Here is a 19,140-nt window from a genome sequence, read left to right on the forward strand (position 1 = left end):
TATATGCACACCATGTTCATCGCAGCACTATTTACAATAGCCAAAAGATGGAAACAACCTAGGTGTCCATCAACTGAGGAATGGAAAACCAAACTATGGCACATACACACAATGGAATACTATGCCACCCTAAAGAATAACCTAGAATCTGCAAAACACTGCATAACATGGATGAACTTGGAGGACACTATGCTGAGTGAAATAACACAATCACAGAAGGACAAATATTGTAGTAGTCCGTTATTGTAAAATCAAGGAAAGATTTATCTATGGAAGGAAATTTTCTTTGTTGGTTACCAGGGGTGGGAGAGGAGGAGAGGGAACACTGTTAGATAGGAAGGGATAAGTATTGAATTGGCTGAAGAGAAGGGCAATGTACCAAATTTGAGTGATCAACATGGTGGCATTGAGGAAGAGGAAAACATAGAGTGGTACATAGGAGGTACAGACAACAAAGATGAACCCTTTTGCATATACAGTACTGCGTTGTCAGTGAAGGCAAACATGAGTAGATGGGTGGATAGATGGGTGGATGGGCTGAACTATTCGGTATGTCTATGAAGCGGGGAGTGTACCCAAGACCATGCATAGGGTTGGCAGACAATGGTCTTATAAGTGTATTTGTATGATCTGTAAGAATTCCCAGGTGTATAGTAGAGCTTGTAGTTACTTCTTGGTCATAGCCAGCTACCCAGAGGGACCAAGTAGTTGAACTGGTGGGCTCGGGGCCATAGTCACAGGGCCTAATTGTCATAACATACTACACAAAACATTGTTCCACCTCCTATATTGGCGAATACCCACTGTGGTCTTAAAGGCCTGCAAGCAGCCATCTAGATGCAACAGTGGGTCTCTCCTCATCCAGAGAAAGAAGAATGAAGAAAACCAAAGATTCATGGAAACAATTGGTCCTAGTGACTGGTACATCATGTGATCTGATGTACAGTCTTTACAACTATGAGACCAGAAGAACTAGATGGTGCCTGGCTACCACAGTCAACCAATCAGAGGGGGATCTAGGTAGGATATTCTGGATAGAGAGGGAGAACAATGTGGAACAAAACTCAAAATCATTTGGGAAAAAAAAAGGGGGGACCAGGTTTTCTGTTCTGATAGAGCTTGGTGGAACCCCTGAGACTATGGCCCCTAGCTGGCTTCCAGGTCTGGAATTGAACCCACACCTGTGGCTTCCAGCCAAACAAAAGACAGGCATATGAGTGGATACCTGAGGTCGATACACTCCTTGGAGAAATCAATCATGGGAGAAAGAAGGGCTGTTTATGCACAGGGGAGAGCTCAGGGGTCGGGAGTGCATGGAGGGATGGACATGGGAAAGAGGTAACTATAGGGAGGAAGTGGGAGGGGAGCTGTTGCATTGTGGTAAACTGTGGTCAATGTCATGAGACAAAGTATATGTGAACTTCTGTATGGAAAGTGAATTTGCTCTGTAAACTTTCACCCAAATCACAATTAAAAAAAAAAAAAAACTAGTCTTCCCTTCATAGTATCCTAAAGCAACAATATTAAATTAGGGAACATGTAACCATGGATGTGCAGTACTTTCCAAGAGTCCTCATAAACAGATCGTTGTAAAAGAATCAATTTCCAGATCCACATCTTGTATTTGTATTATTTCTTAAAGCTGATCTTCTTTTTCTTTAGTATTAGTTTTTCTTTACTATTTCCCTTTCACAGTGGCCCTTCTCCACTTTACAAAAGAAAGTGGTGCTTCTCACCCATCCCAATCTTACTATAACTCATTGCCATGGAATAGAATCATCTGGGATCACCAGTAAAGGAACAATGTTCATTGTATAATATTTTTGTCTATAAATCTGACTGAATTTAGACAAATGAGAAATATTGCTACGATATAATTCTATTATTTTTTCAAATAAATGATTCTTTTCTGTCCTTTTACCTAAAAAAGGAATACCAAAATACTTGCTGTTGCTCAAATAACCATTCTTCCATCAGTAAATAAACCTATTTTTAAAGTCTTATCTATTTCAAGAAAAGATACCTATCCAATAAGAGTTTCTTCCTATTTTCAATAATTTTCAGAACTCATAACATATTTATGTTGTTTACTGAATCTTTCATCAAAAATTATGAAAAATAATTCTTTGTTCTTGTTACATTGTGTCAAGCAGGTTTCAACTCATAGCAACACTATGTGCGTGCAACAGAATGAACACTGCCCGTTTCTACACTGTCCTCACAGTCATTGCTGTATTTGAGCCCATTGTTGCAGCCATTGTGACAGTGCATCTCTTTGTGGGGCTTCCTCTTTTTTCTGACTCTCTGCTTTGCCAGGCATGCTGTCCTTCTCCAGGTACTCGTCACTCCTGATAGCATGTCCAAAGTAGATGAAACAAAGTCCCACCAACCTCACTTCTAAGAAGCATTCCGGCTACACTTCTTCCAAGACAGATTTGTTCTTTTTTCTGGTAGTCCATGATGCATTCAATATTATTTGCCAGTATCATAATTCAAAGGCATCAATTCTTTTTTGGTCTTCTTTATTCACTGTTCAGCTTTCATGTGGATATCATCAGGTGATTGAAAACACCATGGCATGGGTCAGGTACTTCTTAGTCCTCAAGGTGACATCTTTGCTTTATAACATTTCAAGGAGGTCTTTTGCAGGACATTTTCCCAATGTGATATATCATTTATTTCTTGATTGCTGTTTCCATGGGCATTGATTGTGGATCCAAGTAAGATGAAATTCTTGACTACTTCACGTTTCTTTAAAAACATACGGTTAGTTATAAGATCTAGAAATATCAAATATAGCTCAAATGAATCATATTAACATAAGGCACATTTATGGCTTCCTATTCTATTACTACTCCATTTTTTGTTTGTTTATTTCATGAAATATATGTTTATTCCACTGAATTTGCCTTGTTCATGCACAAAATTACCTAAAGAAAAATACATTCATAGCTTCTGTATATGTAGGCTGGGGAGAAGTGCAAGGATTACCATTGAAAAGAAGATGGAGAAAGAAAAAGAAGATGAAATAGACTAACATATGAATATATAGCAAATATAAAAACAATATGTTATAGTAAGGGAAACTTATAAATATATATCCATGTGTATCTAAAATGGTTGTGTGCTCTCTACTCTGATTTCCAACATTTTAACCATAAGGCAGGTTTGCACAGTGAAAACTGGTGTGGTGCAGAGGCAATTATATGGTCAATTAGGGCTTACAGACAAAAAAAAAAACATGTCCCTAAAGCTTGAATTACCCATTTTGACAGTTTGAATATTCTGACTTTACAGTTAATGATCCAACAACCCTCAACTTCACTTTCTATAGATTTTTTTAAGAACATAGAGGCACTTCAAATAAGGTCAAACAAAAGGTTAGAACTAGTGAGTTCATTTATTCAATAAGCATTTATTAGAAATGTACCTTGTCATAGGCTTATAAGAAATAAGACATAGGTCTTGATCTTGAGAACTTCACAGTCTGTGATGATGTCATCCGTATACATTGCTTCAAATATCCTGTATATGTTGATGACCACCAATATCCTAGCACCAGAACTGCATTTCTGAATGTCTCCTGAGTATCACAAACAAGATCCTTTCATATAAGATCCTATAAAAACTTTCAGTTCAACATACACAAAAAGAACTAATTTTCTTCATGTACCCACCACGTAGAAATATCTGCTCTCTGAATTCCTATTTATATAATGACATCTTCATGAATCTAATATCTTCTGATAGGAACTTAGGAATTTTCTTTTGATTCCTTATCTGAATTTATCCAAAAGCTACAGAAAAGACATCAAATCTTGTGAATTCTGCCTGTAAAATGTTTCTTTAATCCCTCTCTATTTCTTTCATCAGTTCAAACCTAACCTCTTAGGATAACTTCTTTCTGTGCCTCCATGTTTGACAGTGCTCCTCTTCAGTCCATCCTTCCACCATTGCCACATCTCAAAAACACAAATCTATCTGCTTATATCCTTCATTTTTTTATTCTGTATTGGCTCCTCTTAGCCTATAGGTCAGTGTCCAAAGGCCTAAACAATGCATATATGACTGTCACAACCTGTTTCCACTCATCTATCCAGACCCATTCCCACTACTTGGCACCCTCAATACACACACCCTGTTCCAGTCATACCAAAATACTTGCTGTTCCCAGAATATGTCATGTTTTTTCACATCTTTGAAAAAAGTTTCTCTCAAAGTCTGAGAAATGAAAAAGCCTTCTTCCATTTCTGTTAGAAGTCTGCTAAAAGACAATGTTTCTACATGTGTATTTACATGCATTGTGAAAATGTTCAGGTTTACAGTAGAGCTGACAAGCATCAATGTTGTGTTGACTTCTTGGTCACAGCCAGCTACCCTGAGGAAGTGAGTAGTTGGACCTGTGGGCTCAGGACCATAATAACAGAGGATATCAAGCTCAGTTGGCATAACATACTACACAAAAACATTGTTCTACATCCTACTTTGGTGGTAGAGACTAGGATCTTAAAAGTTTGCAAGTGGCTATCTAGATGCAATGATGGGTCTCTCCTCATCCAGAGCAAAGAAGAATGAAGAAAATAAAAAAAAATGCATGGAAACAATTAGTCCAAAGGACTGGTAGACCGTACAAACCTCAGCCTATATGACCATGAGACCAGAAAACTAGATGGTGTCCTGCTACTGTCAACCACTCAAAGGGGGATCAGTACAGGAGATCTTAGACAGAGGGGGAGAATAATGTGGAACAAAACTCAAAATCATAAAAACAAGACCAGGTTTGCTGGTCTGATAGATTCTGGTGAGACCCCTAAGACCATGGCCCCTAGCCACCACTCAGGTCTGGGATTGAACTCACTCCTGTGGCTTCCAGCCAAACAATAGACAGGCATATTGGGTGAACATTTACATCGGGTAGATACACTACTTGGAGCAATCAGTCATGGGAGAACAGAAGGGCAGTGTTTGCACAGGGAGACAGCTCAGGGGGCAGGAGTGCACAGGAGGGAAGGACACAGGGAAGAGGTAACTATCGGGAAGAAGTGGGAAGAGAGCTATTACATTGTGGGGAACTGCAGGCAATGTCATGAGACAAAAGGTGGAAAATGATTTTGCTCTGTAAATTTTCACTCAAATCACAATTTTAAAAATTTAAAATAAATTATAAAAAGCAACAACAACAACAAAAATGTCTGCCAAATCTTTAAGACTTCAAGTACTTCTTCTTTGAAGCCCCTACTTGGTATCCTAGGCTGAGATCACTCTGGATATAGCCCTTTGTGCATATCTTTATTGATTTTTATTGGTTATTTATTTAAATCTTTCCTTCCTCCATTAAATTATGAACATTCATAGGGCTAGTCTCTAACTTGTCTTTACACTCTCAGTGCCTAAAGTAGAAACTTAATAAATGTTTGATGGATGCATATAGTAGACATACTAAGATTTTAGGAAGTAACCAGAGAAATGATATATATGGCACCATTTCTTAATCACAAAAAGTTTTCCTGATGTTGTGGAGCTAGTAGTGTCTACCTATTGCTGTGTTGTTTAAGATATATTAGATTTTTTTCTGAAGCTCAGTCTTCACCATTCTTAAGCAGGCTTGTAAAGGTCTTAGTGTGACACATCTGAAGAATCTTCATGCTAAGGAAGGACCTTTGACCTTTAAATGAGGTATAAAGTTTACAATAATTACAAGAAGGGAAGAGGAAAAGACAACAATGGTCAGGGGATCTGTAAACAATTATAGATGGATATAGTCATGTGGGGGGGGATGGAAGGGGGCTTATACGGGGTTTCCTTTAAATGGTATCCACAGTTTACCCAGCTCCAATGTAAAATTCATGGACTCTAGTTTGGAAGTGAGATGGAAAGGGCAACTATGAATGTGAGGAGATGAAAGAGATAGAGGCTATATGGGCCTGTGTGTACCATGTCCAGTCTCAGAGAGAAGGCAGAGAGTGAGATCTATGAGGAAAACCTGTGAGGAAACTGAGAACTTTAGGAAGTATGCTAGTGTTCATACTATACTCTGCACAAGTCTGCTTCCAAATTTTCTAAAAAGGCAATCTGTTAAAGCACACAAGTTTTATTCATTTTCTATTGCTGTGCAACAAATCACCACAAATTTGGCAGCTTAAGAAAGCGTTCATTAATTAACTCACAGTTTTGTAGATCTAAGCCTGTGTGGGCTTAACTGAGTTCTCTGCTTAAGGTCTCAAAAGGCCATAATCAAGGTGTCAACAAGGCTGGGTTCTTATCTGAAGGCTCTGGGGAAGAAACCACTACCAAGCTATTCAAATTACTGGCAGAATTCAGTTCCTTGTGATTGTAGCACTGAAGTCCCTGTTTCTTTGCTGGTTGTCAGTTGAGGATTACTCTCAGCTCCTAGAGGTTTCCTGCAGTTCCTATCACATGGCCACCTTCTTGTTTGAAGATGGCAATAGAGAATATCTCTCAAGTCAAACCATCTTGTGCTTCAAATCTCTGACACTCTTCTCTGACTAGATGACAAATAAAACAACAACTCCTCTGTCAGAAGCTAGAGCCAATTTCTGCTTCTAAAAAGCTTGTGTGGTTAGCTCAGGCCAGCCTGGAAAATCTCATCTCAACAGTGCCACATAACAAAACAAATCATGGGAGCAGAGGATAGTGGTGGTTCAGTGGTAGAATCCCTGCCTTTCATGTGTGAGATCCAGATTTAGTCCCCAGTCAGGGCACTTCATGCACAGCTACCACCTGTCTTTCAATGGAGACTTGAGTGTTGTTATGAACAGGTTTCAACAGGACTTGCAGATTAAGACAGACTAGGAAGAAGGAGCTGGCAATCTACTTCTGAAAATCAGCCCATGAAAACTCTATTGATCCTAACAGTCCAATCCTCAACTGATCATGGGGGTGGCGCAGGACTGAGCAGTGTTTCATTCTGTTGTAGATAGACTCATTGTGAGTCAGGGCAATTCAACAGCAGCTAACAATTATATGAGAGTAAAATCCATCCTACTCAAGGTCCCCAGGATAATGCAGGACATGTATAACAATAGGCAAGAAATCTGGGGAGCCATTAGAAGGCTGCCTACAACATTAACTATAGCTTTTTTTCTTCTAGTGATACAATTCAATGGCAGAACGATAGACACCAAGATCCAATATGGTCAAGAATGGTCAGTTGCTCATTCTCCAATGTCAAATTTATATTCCACCAGCACTATTTCCATCAAACTTAATGTATAAATTGTTCTATTCAATCATATTAAAGGGCAGTTAATAACCTTGAGTTTATTAGGAAAATTAAAAAACTTAATCCCTCTCCTTTATGTATCTCTTCATAACCCATCTCTGTGAATTTTTTCTTTCTCATTTAGTCCAAAAAGCAAACCATCCAGAACTCCTGTTATAAATGAGTATGCTGATGCCCACCTACACAACCTGGTGAACAGAATGCGTCAGAGAACAGCCCTCTATAAGAAAAAGTTGGCAGAGGAAGATGTATCCTCACCTGAAGGCAGCCCTCAACTTGGTAAGCACTGTACTTCAAAGTATCAGAAAGAACAGAGTTATGAGAGGATTTTTACTTTAAAATTACCCTAACTAGGAGCTCTGGTAGCATAGTGGCTAAAGCACTTGACTGCTAACCAGAAGGCTGGCGGTTCAAACCCACCAGCCACTCCTCAGAAGGAAGGTTGGGCAATCCTACTTCCGTAGTGATACTGCCTCGGAAACCCAAGGAGGGGTCACGATGAGTCGGGGCCGACTCGACGGCACATAACAACAACAACAAGGTTTCCCCAGCACAAATAATTTATTTTGAGGTCCGTGGGGGCAAAAATTGCACTGGGCAGCTAACTGAAAGATTCATTCCAACCCACCCAGAAGTGCTGCAAAAAAAAAGTCCTGTTAATCTGTCACCATTAATATTACTGCTAAACCAAACACCAGGCTATGGATAAATGCATGGACTGGTGAGAAGATCAGGTGGGGATCAGCTGACAGGAATGTACCCCAGACCAAGTAGATTTGGCTGAAGATGATCTTACATATGCACTTGTGCTACAAAACTAGCCACACACATTACAGAAGCAACAGAAGACAGAGTAGGAATACCTTCTCAGAGACAATCAAACACCTTGAGAGAGAGAATTACTGGGCCTGCAGGCTTAGGATCATAATCTCAGGGGACAGCATGCTCAATTGGTACAACATAATACATAAAAATCTTATTCTACTACTTATTTTGGTGACTAGTGTCTGGGGTCTTAGCTTTTGAGCAGCCATCTAAGATGCAACTATTGGCTTCTTCTCATCTGGAGCAAAGAAGAGTGAAGAAAATCAAAGGCTTCTGGAAACAATTAGTCCAAGGTAAAATGGACCACCAGGACCTCATCCTTCATGACCCCAAGACCAGAAGAACTAGATGGTGCCCAGTTACCAATGCAAAACACTCGGAAAAGGATCAAAACTGGAAATCCTGGATAGAGTGAGAGGAAAAACGTGGAACAAAATTCAAAAATACAAAAATGACCAGAATTATTGGTTGGATAGAAACTGGTGGAACCCCCAAGACTATGGTTCCAGTTACCCTTTGGGCCTAGAAATGAACTCACTTCCATGGAATGGCTCTCAGCCCAACAGTAGAAAGACCTACATGCAGAACACCTACCCCAGGGCAATGCACCCACCTACTCTAGGGAAATGCACCCCTTAGATCAAGTAACATGAGACACCAGAGGGGCAGCATTAACATAGAGGGAAAGCTGAACAGACAGGAATGCATAGTTAAGAAGGGCACTGGGAGGGGTAGTCCCAGGGAAAGGAGGGGAAGAGATAATTTTATGGTTGGGAATAGTAATTGGAGCTGTGAATACAAATGCACATGAACTGTTGAAAGTAAATCAAAATCGCTTTGTAAATTTGCACCCAATGTACAATATTAAAAGAAAAAAATAAAATTACACTTAAGAAATCCCTATGGAACACACTTCTACTCTGTAGCACATGGGTCACCATGAGTTAGAGTCAACTCCATGGCAACTTCATTTAGCTTATTTTTAGAGTAATCCAGGAAGGACAGTGAAAGTGGGAAAGACAGAGAAGGAAATTAAGCCAATAAAGAGTGTGTTATGAGAGGGTTAATGCTGTGGGCAACCGAAGCTTGATCCCACTGAAAAACTATGTGGATCACAGATAAGAATTATCTTAAAGAAAGTGGAAGAAGCAGGGATATCGATCCACCAACTCATGTCTCTCACTGGTTGACGGCTGCTGCTGGGGTGTTGTTAACCTCCCAGAAGTTCAGGCACACTGGACAATTAGAAAAAAAAAAAAAAAAAAACTTTTAACAGAGAGTCGCAGGGACCCCTCTGCAGCATCTTTGGGTTGACCCAGGGTCTTTCAGTATCTGCTATAGCAAGTTTCATTGCAAAATATTAATTAAGAATATTCATAATATATAGCTGGTTGTTGTTACTTGCTCTTAAGTCATCTCCAACTACATATTGACCTTATGCATAACAACTAAACGTTGGCAGTCTTATGCCATCTTAATGATTGTTGGTAAGTTTGAATCCACCATTGCATCTATTGAGGATTTCCTTTGTTGTCACTGATCCACTACATAAAGAGCTTAAGCTTTATAAAAATACAGGGATACTACCTAAGTATACAATTGAGCAAAGGCAGCAAAACTACTCACATAAGAGGAATAACCATTGTTAACTCTGTTAATAATTACAGAAGTGCATTTATGAAATAAGTACAAAACCAGAGCATGAGAGCAATGTATACTGATTATATTTATGTAAAATATATATATATGAATAGAAAACATAGAAGAAAGTTTGATTGTTTAATAATAAAGAAAACTCAAATTTTTATTTACATGGAATGGGGTTGAAAATTTACTTATAATGCTATGTATAGGAAGTTGGATCTGCAAAATAAACTGCATCGTAAAAGTTTCTTTGGAAAAAGTAGCCAAAATAAATCATAGAGAGTCATTATAGTTTGATAAAGATGTACTGGAAAGAAAAATTGTAAGCTTTATTTACCCATAACTTAAAGATTATGTATGAGGTTAAAGCAAGAAACTAAAACCTATGGAATGGTATACATTCGTAATGTTTCTGTTCAGTGTAAATCCTATGCAGTGACTTCATTTATGTTCCAAAAGATGTGAGAATCAAGTTTCTATTTACAAATATTCCATTTGTAACTCTTTTGTGACACTTTATTAATAATGTGAGCTTTAAACCTGATGTATATTTCCAAATTCCAGTGTCTTCAGAATATTTTCAGAAACTATTTTAAGTGTCATGAAAATTTGTCTCGTGTGCCTATATTGAAAGCAGAAATATCTCAAATGCTCTGACTTGAAGAAATCAAAGCTTTCTGCTCCTTAAACTAACTTGATCCTTCTACAATGGTAATATACTGGGATAGGACTGAACTTAATAAAATAGGGTGAAACTAGATCAACAGAATAGAGAGAGACAGTTTGATTGCACATTATAAATGAGTTTGTTCCCTCTTTCAACTATGGTTTTATTAGGGAATAGAAGCTTTGAAAGTTATTTTGGGGATTTTAAATATATTTTAGAGAAGAACACAAGAAAGTCTTGCTCCTAAGAGTGAAGTTTGCAGGCATGACCCTCTGCATAGTCAGTGAAAGCTTCCAACTCAGCATTAACCACATAACTTTGGTAAAATACTGAGTAGATTGTGTAATTAAAAATAATGCATAATCAATGATATCTAACCTCTTAAAAAGCTTTTCATCTTTTCTTTCGCATGAAGCAAAGCCCACAGCTATGTCATCAACACAGAGAAGTGAAGCCAAACTACAAGAAGATGATTACTATGGCATGTTGTGTTGTAAATTCCGGAAGTTGCCTCTGACAGATTATCTAAAGCAAATTAGACTTTCAAGAAGCATAGATTCATACACAGGTAACATCAAAGAGTGGACTATCCCAGAGGGAGAACTGGCTGACATCAAGAATCAGAGTCACAGGTGGCTTCTACTTGCCTAGCCCACATTGTAATTCTGTCTAGAAAGCAGAATTTAAGCTGTGTAATATATAAAGGATCATTTGCCCCTCTCTGGTGAGAATAAAAGATAAACTACTACTGTCTGTTTTTAAAAAGCAGCCCAAGACCTGCCCTACCATTAATTACCTTTGAAAAGAGGGCATCAAAGCACTCAGCAATAGGTACACTGACACCACGTGTGTGTGTGTGTGTGTGTGTGTGTGTGTGTGTGCTGTCTTCTTCCATGGATTCACATTGTTAATTATTCTAATTGAACAAATCCCCTCCTACATCCTCCCTTGGGCAGAGGAAGGCAGTGAGTGAAGGGGCAGGCACTCTGTTATTTTCTGCTCTTCCCACTTCAGCGCCTTTTCCCTGGCACTCTTCCCTTCAGGCAAGACGTGACCCTTCTCCCACCTGCTCTGGGAGAGCCTGCCGCTTAACTACTGATGAGCAAGAGACAGATTGCAGCAATTATGCCTGAGTAGTTTGCCTCTGACTTTTCTTGTGTTTACCCTTCCCTGATTTAAATAGTGCAGTGACCTTTGGGAATAGACAAAAAGTGGCCACTTTTAGGAGTCAGAAAGGATGCTGGTCAGTGTTAGAGGAGTAGAGAAGATCAATTACCAACCCTTTTAGAGCCCAATGCCAAAAGTGTGCTGAGCATTTAATAGAACATCTTGTACCAATTTGCTTATTTCCAGAAGGTATAGCCCCAACTTTATCAAACTAAGCAAGAGAATTATTTTAATGTTTGTTACCTGGCACTTAGATGACTCCAGTTGCTGTTTTTTCAGATCGGTTCTACCTCCTGTGGCTCCTGCTCGTCACCATTGCCTACAACTGGAATTGCTGGTTTATTCCACTGCGTCTAGTCTTTCCATATCAAACACCAGACAACATGCACTACTGGTTTATAACAGACATCGTATGTGATATCATCTACCTTTGTGATATGCTATTAATCCAACCCAGACTCCAGTTTACAAGAGGAGGAGAAATAATAGTAAGTAGGACTTGGGAGAAGTAGAAATTGTCAAATTAATAATAGCAGGTTGAACTACAAAAATATACTAAAAAAATTTTTTTGCTTAATGTTTCACTGGCTGTCTTTGCATATGTGGTTCTTTAGCCAGAGGAAATAGTCCATAATACTAATAGGAACAACAATATTAACACTGTGTGCTCATTATGTACTGAGGACCATGCCTCTCCTTGTGCTCTAATTTCCTAATCTTTAAAATGGGAATGATAGTGCCTTCCTCATAATGTTAATTAAATGAATTGACTCATGTGAAGTCCTTGTAATTGAAGCATAGTAAATGTGTTTTAAATGTTAGTTATCATTCTTATGGAGCCCTGGTGGCACAGTGATTAAGCACCAGGCTGCTGAGAGGTCAGTTGTTCAAACCCACCAGCCACTCCACAGGAGAAAAATGTGCCAGTCTGCTTCCTTAAAGATCTACAGCCATGGAAACTTTATGGGACAATTCTCTGTTCTACAGGATCGCAATAAGTCAGAATCAACTAGATGGCAACAGGTACCATTCTTACACCAGTTAATTTACTTATAGTGTCTCACATAATCCTTCTAACCACACTGTAAGTAACTGAGGAATATTGAGTCCCTGGGTGGTGCAAATCATTAAGTGCTGGACTACTAGCTGAAAAGTTGGCAATTCAACCACACCCAGAAATGTGTCAGAAGACAGGTCTAATGATCTGCTTCCGGAAGGAAGTCACAACCTTGAAAATCCTATGGAGTAGTTCTACTCTGCACGAGTGGGGTTGCCATGGCTAGATGGTAACTAACAACAGCAACATGAGGAATGTATTCTTATTAGTCCCAACTTACAGATGAGGAAATTGAAGTTTGGAGAGGGAAGGGGAGGTGATTTGCCAAGGCACAGAGCTAGAAATGTAGCAGAATCAGGAGTCAAACCTAGGTCTGTCTTACTCTAAAACCCGTGCTCGTAACAACTACACTATGCTGGTTCAGATGGTGAGTGTTTCTGAATTTGATAATACTTCAGGATACAGAGATAATGACAAGTCTGAAATATTAAAACCATACATATACAATATGTATTTTATCAAAATAAAAAAGAAGAAAGAATTGAACGCATAATTTGGCAATAATCACACCTCAGTCTATGAAGCAGTTGTCTCCTTACACATTACAGTCTGCATTTCACCTCAATATTTTTTCAATAAGGCTGTAAATAAATTAACTGGTATAAGAATGATACCTGTTGACTTATTTCATTCATTAGGCACTATTCAGTTTTCTCAAGTGACATCCTGATGTTGTGAGAAAGCACTAGGCTGGAAGCCTTGTAGGGCACAGACTATCTTGTTTGTCATTGTATCATCAGCACCAAGCACTATGCCTACACATAGTCTAGAAATCAAGTCCAAAATTTTAGACTTGAAAACTTTGGCAAAACCTAGCTTTTCTTAAAAAGAAAAGAAAAAGTGTCATAAATCTTTTAGTCAGTGTAAACTCTGCACTGTCCAAGATGGTGACAACTAGCCACGTGTCTCTTTGTATTTCAGTTTTAATTAATTAAAATTAAATAACATTAAAAATACCTGAAGTCTCTCAGCAACACCATCCATATTTCCAGTGTTCAATAATTACACATGACTTATGGCCACTATGTTGGACAGGGTGGAAGATTTCAATTATTGTGGAAAGTACTATTGGATAATACTGTAAAAGAATGAGAGAACAATAAACCATCAAGACCTCCATCAGACTATATAGAGGAAGTCACCCAATCTGCAGCTATACACAAATCACAAACACATAGAACATCATGATGTGATTTGGTTTTTTAATTATATGATATCAGTTTGTCTCTCATTTTTTCATTCTCCACTTTCCAGATTCATCACATTTCTCATGATTAAATGCAATGGCCTACCTCTAAAACTACTAGCATTCTTGCTCTTCAGAAAAATTACCTTCTGCATTTACTCTCTGTGTCAAGGGAATTTCATAGCTAATCCAATCCTTCAAAGACAGGAACAAAAGAATATATTTTCACAATACCCAACTATAGCCTGTACCCCTCTGCCCTTTCCCCAGCCAACTAGATGGATGTTTCCTTTCCAATAGCTGTCCGTTATGACATCATTCTTACAACACCCAGCAGGGGCTGCACAGAACATGTAGGAAGAGCAGCATGACTGTGTCTTTGGCACCTTACCAAAAAACAAAACCAAACTCACTGCCATCGAGTCAGATCCTACTCATAGCTACCCCTCCTTGGGTTTCCGAGGCATTATCACTATGGAAGTAGATTGCCCAACCTTCCTTCCTAGGAGTGGTAGTTGGGTTTGAACCTCCAGCCTTCCAGTTAGCAATCAAATGCCTTAGGCACTGCACCACCAGAGCTCCTTTTGGCACCTTAGGTTTATGTATATTTGTGGATAAGAAAATGTCTTAGTTTTTAGAGTGCCGCTGTAACAGAAATACTGCAAGTGAATGACTTTAACAAACAGAAATTTATTATCTCACAGTTTAAGAAGCTAGAACTCCAAATTCAAAGCACCAGCCCCAGCTAGGGTAAGGTTTTCTTTTTTTGTCAACTCTGGAGGAAGGTTATTGTCTCCTTTCAACACCTGTATGCCCATCATTCCTTGGAGATCTACCTGTGTCTTGACATCAATCTTTGCCTGGGTCTAGGAGGTTCCCAGTGCAGGCACCCTGGGTCCAGAGGACATGTTTTACTCCTGGCTCTTTTTTCTTAGTAGTTGTAGGTCCCCCCTTCCCTGCTCACTTCTCTCTCCTTTTATCTCTTATAAGATAAAAGGTGATGCAGGTCTCACAGCCAGGGAAATGCCACTGATCTTGGACCTGGGCTGTGATCTGATTATGGGTGTTGCATCCCACCCTAATCCCCTTACAACTGATTGGCTTCTCACATCAGATCACATCCTGGAGGATCATTGCGTAACTGCAAAATTACATCATTACACAACTGCCAAACAACCGGGAATTGTGACTCAGCCAAGTTGACATATATTTTGGAGGGACCCAATTCATTTCATGACAGAAAGTTAGGTTCCATAATCTCCTGAATATTTTCTTTTGAGTATTTTTAATTTATCCAAAGGCTAAAAATCAGTAGTTTGCATTATTTTTTTCTTTTAAACATGTATTTGCTGGGAAGAGCTCCCTATATTTGAAATCTTTCTTAGAAAGAAATTTTAAAGGCAAGAGTCAAAGCTGAGGTAAAAATCTATTCAAAAAATTCCTGTGTGGATTTCCGAGCATTAGTTAACTCACCAGCACTATCCCCAGAGCTTACTGGCAGCTTGATGAATGATGATGATGGTGTACAAATAAGAAGTAAACAACAACAACAAAAAAAAAGAGCACTAATTTCAACCTCCATTAGATGCACAAGGGGGAAGAAAATCAATGTTTGACAAATGGAAAATGACAAAATCAGTAAGGGGAGACTTTTATTTTCAATTTTCTAAAAGGCCTTTGTGTACAATGGAGTGTTGAAAGCAAGAAAAATAACCAATAAAAACACACTCAATGGGCTCTGTTTAAAATGCAATATCACGAGATACAAATACTGAGCAGAAACTAATTGCTTTGTTTGTTCAAAAGAAGTTTAATGGTTTCTTTAATGCAGAATAGGTTGTTTTAAGGAGCTCTGGTGGCATAGTGGTTAAAGCATTCAGCTGCTAACCAAAAGGTCGGGAGTTTGAATTGACCACTTGCTCCATGAGAGAAAGATGAGGCAGTTTCCTTACATAAAGATTTACAGCCTTGGAAAGTCCATGGGGGCAGTTCTACTCTGTCTTGCACAGTCACTATGAGTCAGAATCAACTCAACAGCAGACAGTGGGTTCGGAGGTTGTTTTAGCCTTTAAATTTTACTACATTTTGGTAAGAGGATGATACAAATAGAGTATTGAACCTGAAAGTCTCACTGCATTTCGTTATCAGTGCTCCTTTTTGTGTGTACCACCAAGTTATCCATTCATTTATTCAGCAAAAATTTATTAAACACCTAAAGTTGCCAGGTAGTGCACCTGGGCTGGATGATGGAAAGATCAATTCCTGAAGGTCTTAAAGGAAAATATACAAGTGAAAGACAATAGATGATTCCCACTGAGGTGCTAAAAGCCAAAAGTGAGTGAATCAGGAAGGTTTATACATTTTCTACATTTATTTCCAATCTTTCTTCTAAAAATGGTGCTACATAAACAGAGGATGTAATTTTGAACCAAAGATCACTAACTTCCTCTATAGACAGAAAGAATATAATTGGAAATGACAATGGGATTTATTTACACATGAGATAATCCCACCCACAATCTAAATTTACCAATTGCTAAACTTACCAATCATAAGGCTCCATGGAAATGGATGCTCAGCACCAGTATAGTCACTGCTTTTGATACTTAATCCTCGCAGTTATTGTTTAGGAACTGACCTGAAGAAAATAAACCATTCCATTCTCTGCTCCATATACGTTAGTCATATTTTAGCTAAATAATGAATAGGCTAATTATGATGTAGCAGAAGCAAACAGATCAGGACCAAATTTCGTCTCTGAAATTAGCTAACAGTGTTGCTTAAAAATAATAATAATAAATTTACCCTATCATGAGCACAGTTTTTTCATCTTTAGGATGAAAATATAAGTACCCCTCCTATAAATCTATTGTGACAATTAAATGAGACAGTGTGTACACCTAGCCCAGAATCAGTCTCTAAAGATGGTCAGTAAATTGTTGAATGAATGTTCAGACAATTATTAACTTCTCTCTCATCTCCTAGTGGAATATGTAGCTATCTTTCTTATCAGAAATTAATTTTCTTTAAAGCAGGCCCAATATTCATTTTCTTACTCATTCTAGGAATTCAGAGAGTAGATAAGAAATGTTTGTAGGAGTGAATGGCTGTCGATTTTGATTCAAGGATTTCCTTTCTTTGAATAATGACTCCATACGTATTACAGTTGATCTGCTGATAGTATTTACTTTCCTGTCAGAATGTATCTTATATTGTTCCAGACTGTAGTATTATCTTTGAAACACTTCTCTACTGTTCTTTGCAAAATTAAGGAATGTCTATAGTTTGTGTAGCAGAAGAAGTGAATAATAAGTAAATATAATACCCTCTTCAAAAACGATCTGTTGGAAAAGGATTTCTGGTGTAATTAGCATATTCTTCCTAAAGTAAGCTTCCCCTGATGAAATGTTGCCTGCATAATGATGAGGCTTAGAAAAAGCGAGAGAGAATAAAATGGGATGACATTTTCAAAATAAGTACCTAATTATTACCGGTAAGCATGCTGATCCTCATAGGGCTAATGATGCCAAATTTATTTAGTGCTCCAAAGAAGTGGGATTTTAAAATCACTAGATAGCACTTTCATTTAATAGAGCAAGTTTTAGTATCATTTACATTTATTCAATCATAAGAACATAGACAACACTAATGGTAAAGGGATAAATGTGCTAAAATCATTCTTCCTAGGTGGGGGGAGGAGGAATATTTTAACTTAACTGCTTAACACTTGAAATGAGTCTATTGGTCTCATACAAATTTTAAAGGAGTTGACTGATTTTACCCAAGTTTGGTACATGACTTACAAGGCTATCAACTTAGACCTGTAACTAGTCTACCTGTGGCTCAGTAAGCCATTTTATTTCAAAGCAAATCATTAAATGATCACAACTTACATGTTTTCTAACCTATTTCCATAAAATTTGGTATATGCATGTGGGTAAAAGTTACATGGGGAAAAAAAAAAGTGAGAGAAAGTGGAGAATTGGGAAGTTTGCAATACTAATAACTAACTTCTGGCCTTGGACAGCTTGGATGACAACTGCTAGAAGATGCTGCTTCCATGGGTTGAAGTTATAACACTTTGATCAACTAATAAACAGTGCGAAGAAAATCACTCCTTACCTTTATCTGAAATAGGAATATAGGTACAATATTAGTATTAATTCTTTTAGATCTAAATATTAACAAATGCCTCCTTATTCCTCTACCACTTATTACACATTTACTGAGTGTCTGCTACATGTTTGACACTGTATTAGCAACCAGAGAAATAGAGAAAGACATGCTTCCTACCCTCTTAAGTAGTTTTGAGTAAATACAGACAAGCAAAAGACAAATGGTGAGATTTTGTTATTTGAGTCATGACAGAGGCAAGCTCAAGGTGCTATGAGGCTCAGAAAAAGCCATGAGAAGGGGGGACACCTGAGCCAAGTCTTGATAATTGAGTTGGTGTTATCTGCACCTCTCTCCTCCCAAAGAGAGGAAAACATGTTCCAAGCACTAAAAACACCATGGCAAACACATCAAGGTAAGACTGTGATGCATTTAATGAACTGCTATATAGCATGGGAACCTTCAGAGAGTGAGGGAGAGAAAGTAAAGCCTTGTATACCATGAAAGGAAGCTTGAATATTTTTTTTTTCTTGAAGTTTTGCAGAGTCATTGTAGCATATAATGTAAATGGAGATGTTATATGCCATTATAGAATGGATTGAGAGGAAGAAGATCGAAGCAGGGAGACCAGTGCCGAAAGGAGAGAATGAACATGAGAAAAAATTGGAAGAAGAATCAGCAGAACATGGTTGCTGACTGGATGAGAACGGAGCTGTGAATGAGTGGTCTAAGATCACTGGCCAGTGTAGATGAAGATGCTCACACCCAAAGCAGAGTCAACAGGAGGAAAACGAGCACAGATAGGTTTAAGAGGAATGGAGAATGATGATAAATTCAAGTTTGTTACAGGTTAAATTTGAGGTGAATGAAACTACCAAGCAAAGAACACAAAAGGCAGTTGCTTGCACAGACCAACAGCCTGAAAAGTGATCTGCAGTGGAGGTACAGATTTGTGGTATCAACAGATCTGATCTTTAAAACTATAAAAACTGGTGATACTTCCCAGGAAGCAAGTATGAGGAGAAAAGAAAACAGAGTTGAATCCTAGCGAATATTAAGAGTCCAAGAAAGATCCAGAGAAGTAGAAGCTAGGTAGAATAAGAAGGTCAACCAAGAAGAGAATTGGTGTCACAGTTCTTTGGAAAGAGAAAGTTTCAAGGAACAAAATTGTCAAAAAA

At 38.3% G+C, this 19,140-nt stretch overlaps 1 protein-coding gene across 1 annotated transcript in view; it reads left to right on the forward strand.

The window, feature by feature from the left end:
* The window catches only part of CNGB3 (cyclic nucleotide gated channel subunit beta 3), a 237,372-nt gene that overhangs the window by 118,944 nt on the left and 99,288 nt on the right, over positions 1 to 19,140 (forward strand). Inside the window, exons 4-6 of the mRNA XM_007957655.1 lie at positions 7,368 to 7,522; positions 10,795 to 10,947; positions 11,826 to 12,034. Coding sequence (XP_007955846.1) covers positions 7,368 to 7,522; positions 10,795 to 10,947; positions 11,826 to 12,034 — 517 coding nt within the window. The remainder of the gene's footprint in view (positions 1 to 7,367; positions 7,523 to 10,794; positions 10,948 to 11,825; positions 12,035 to 19,140) is intronic.

The sequence above is a fragment of the Orycteropus afer genome, unplaced genomic scaffold (genome assembly GCF_000298275.1).
Source record: "Orycteropus afer afer isolate SDZICR_OR568_19922 unplaced genomic scaffold, OryAfe1.0 scaffold00769, whole genome shotgun sequence".
NCBI classification, from domain to species: domain Eukaryota; kingdom Metazoa; phylum Chordata; class Mammalia; order Tubulidentata; family Orycteropodidae; genus Orycteropus; species Orycteropus afer.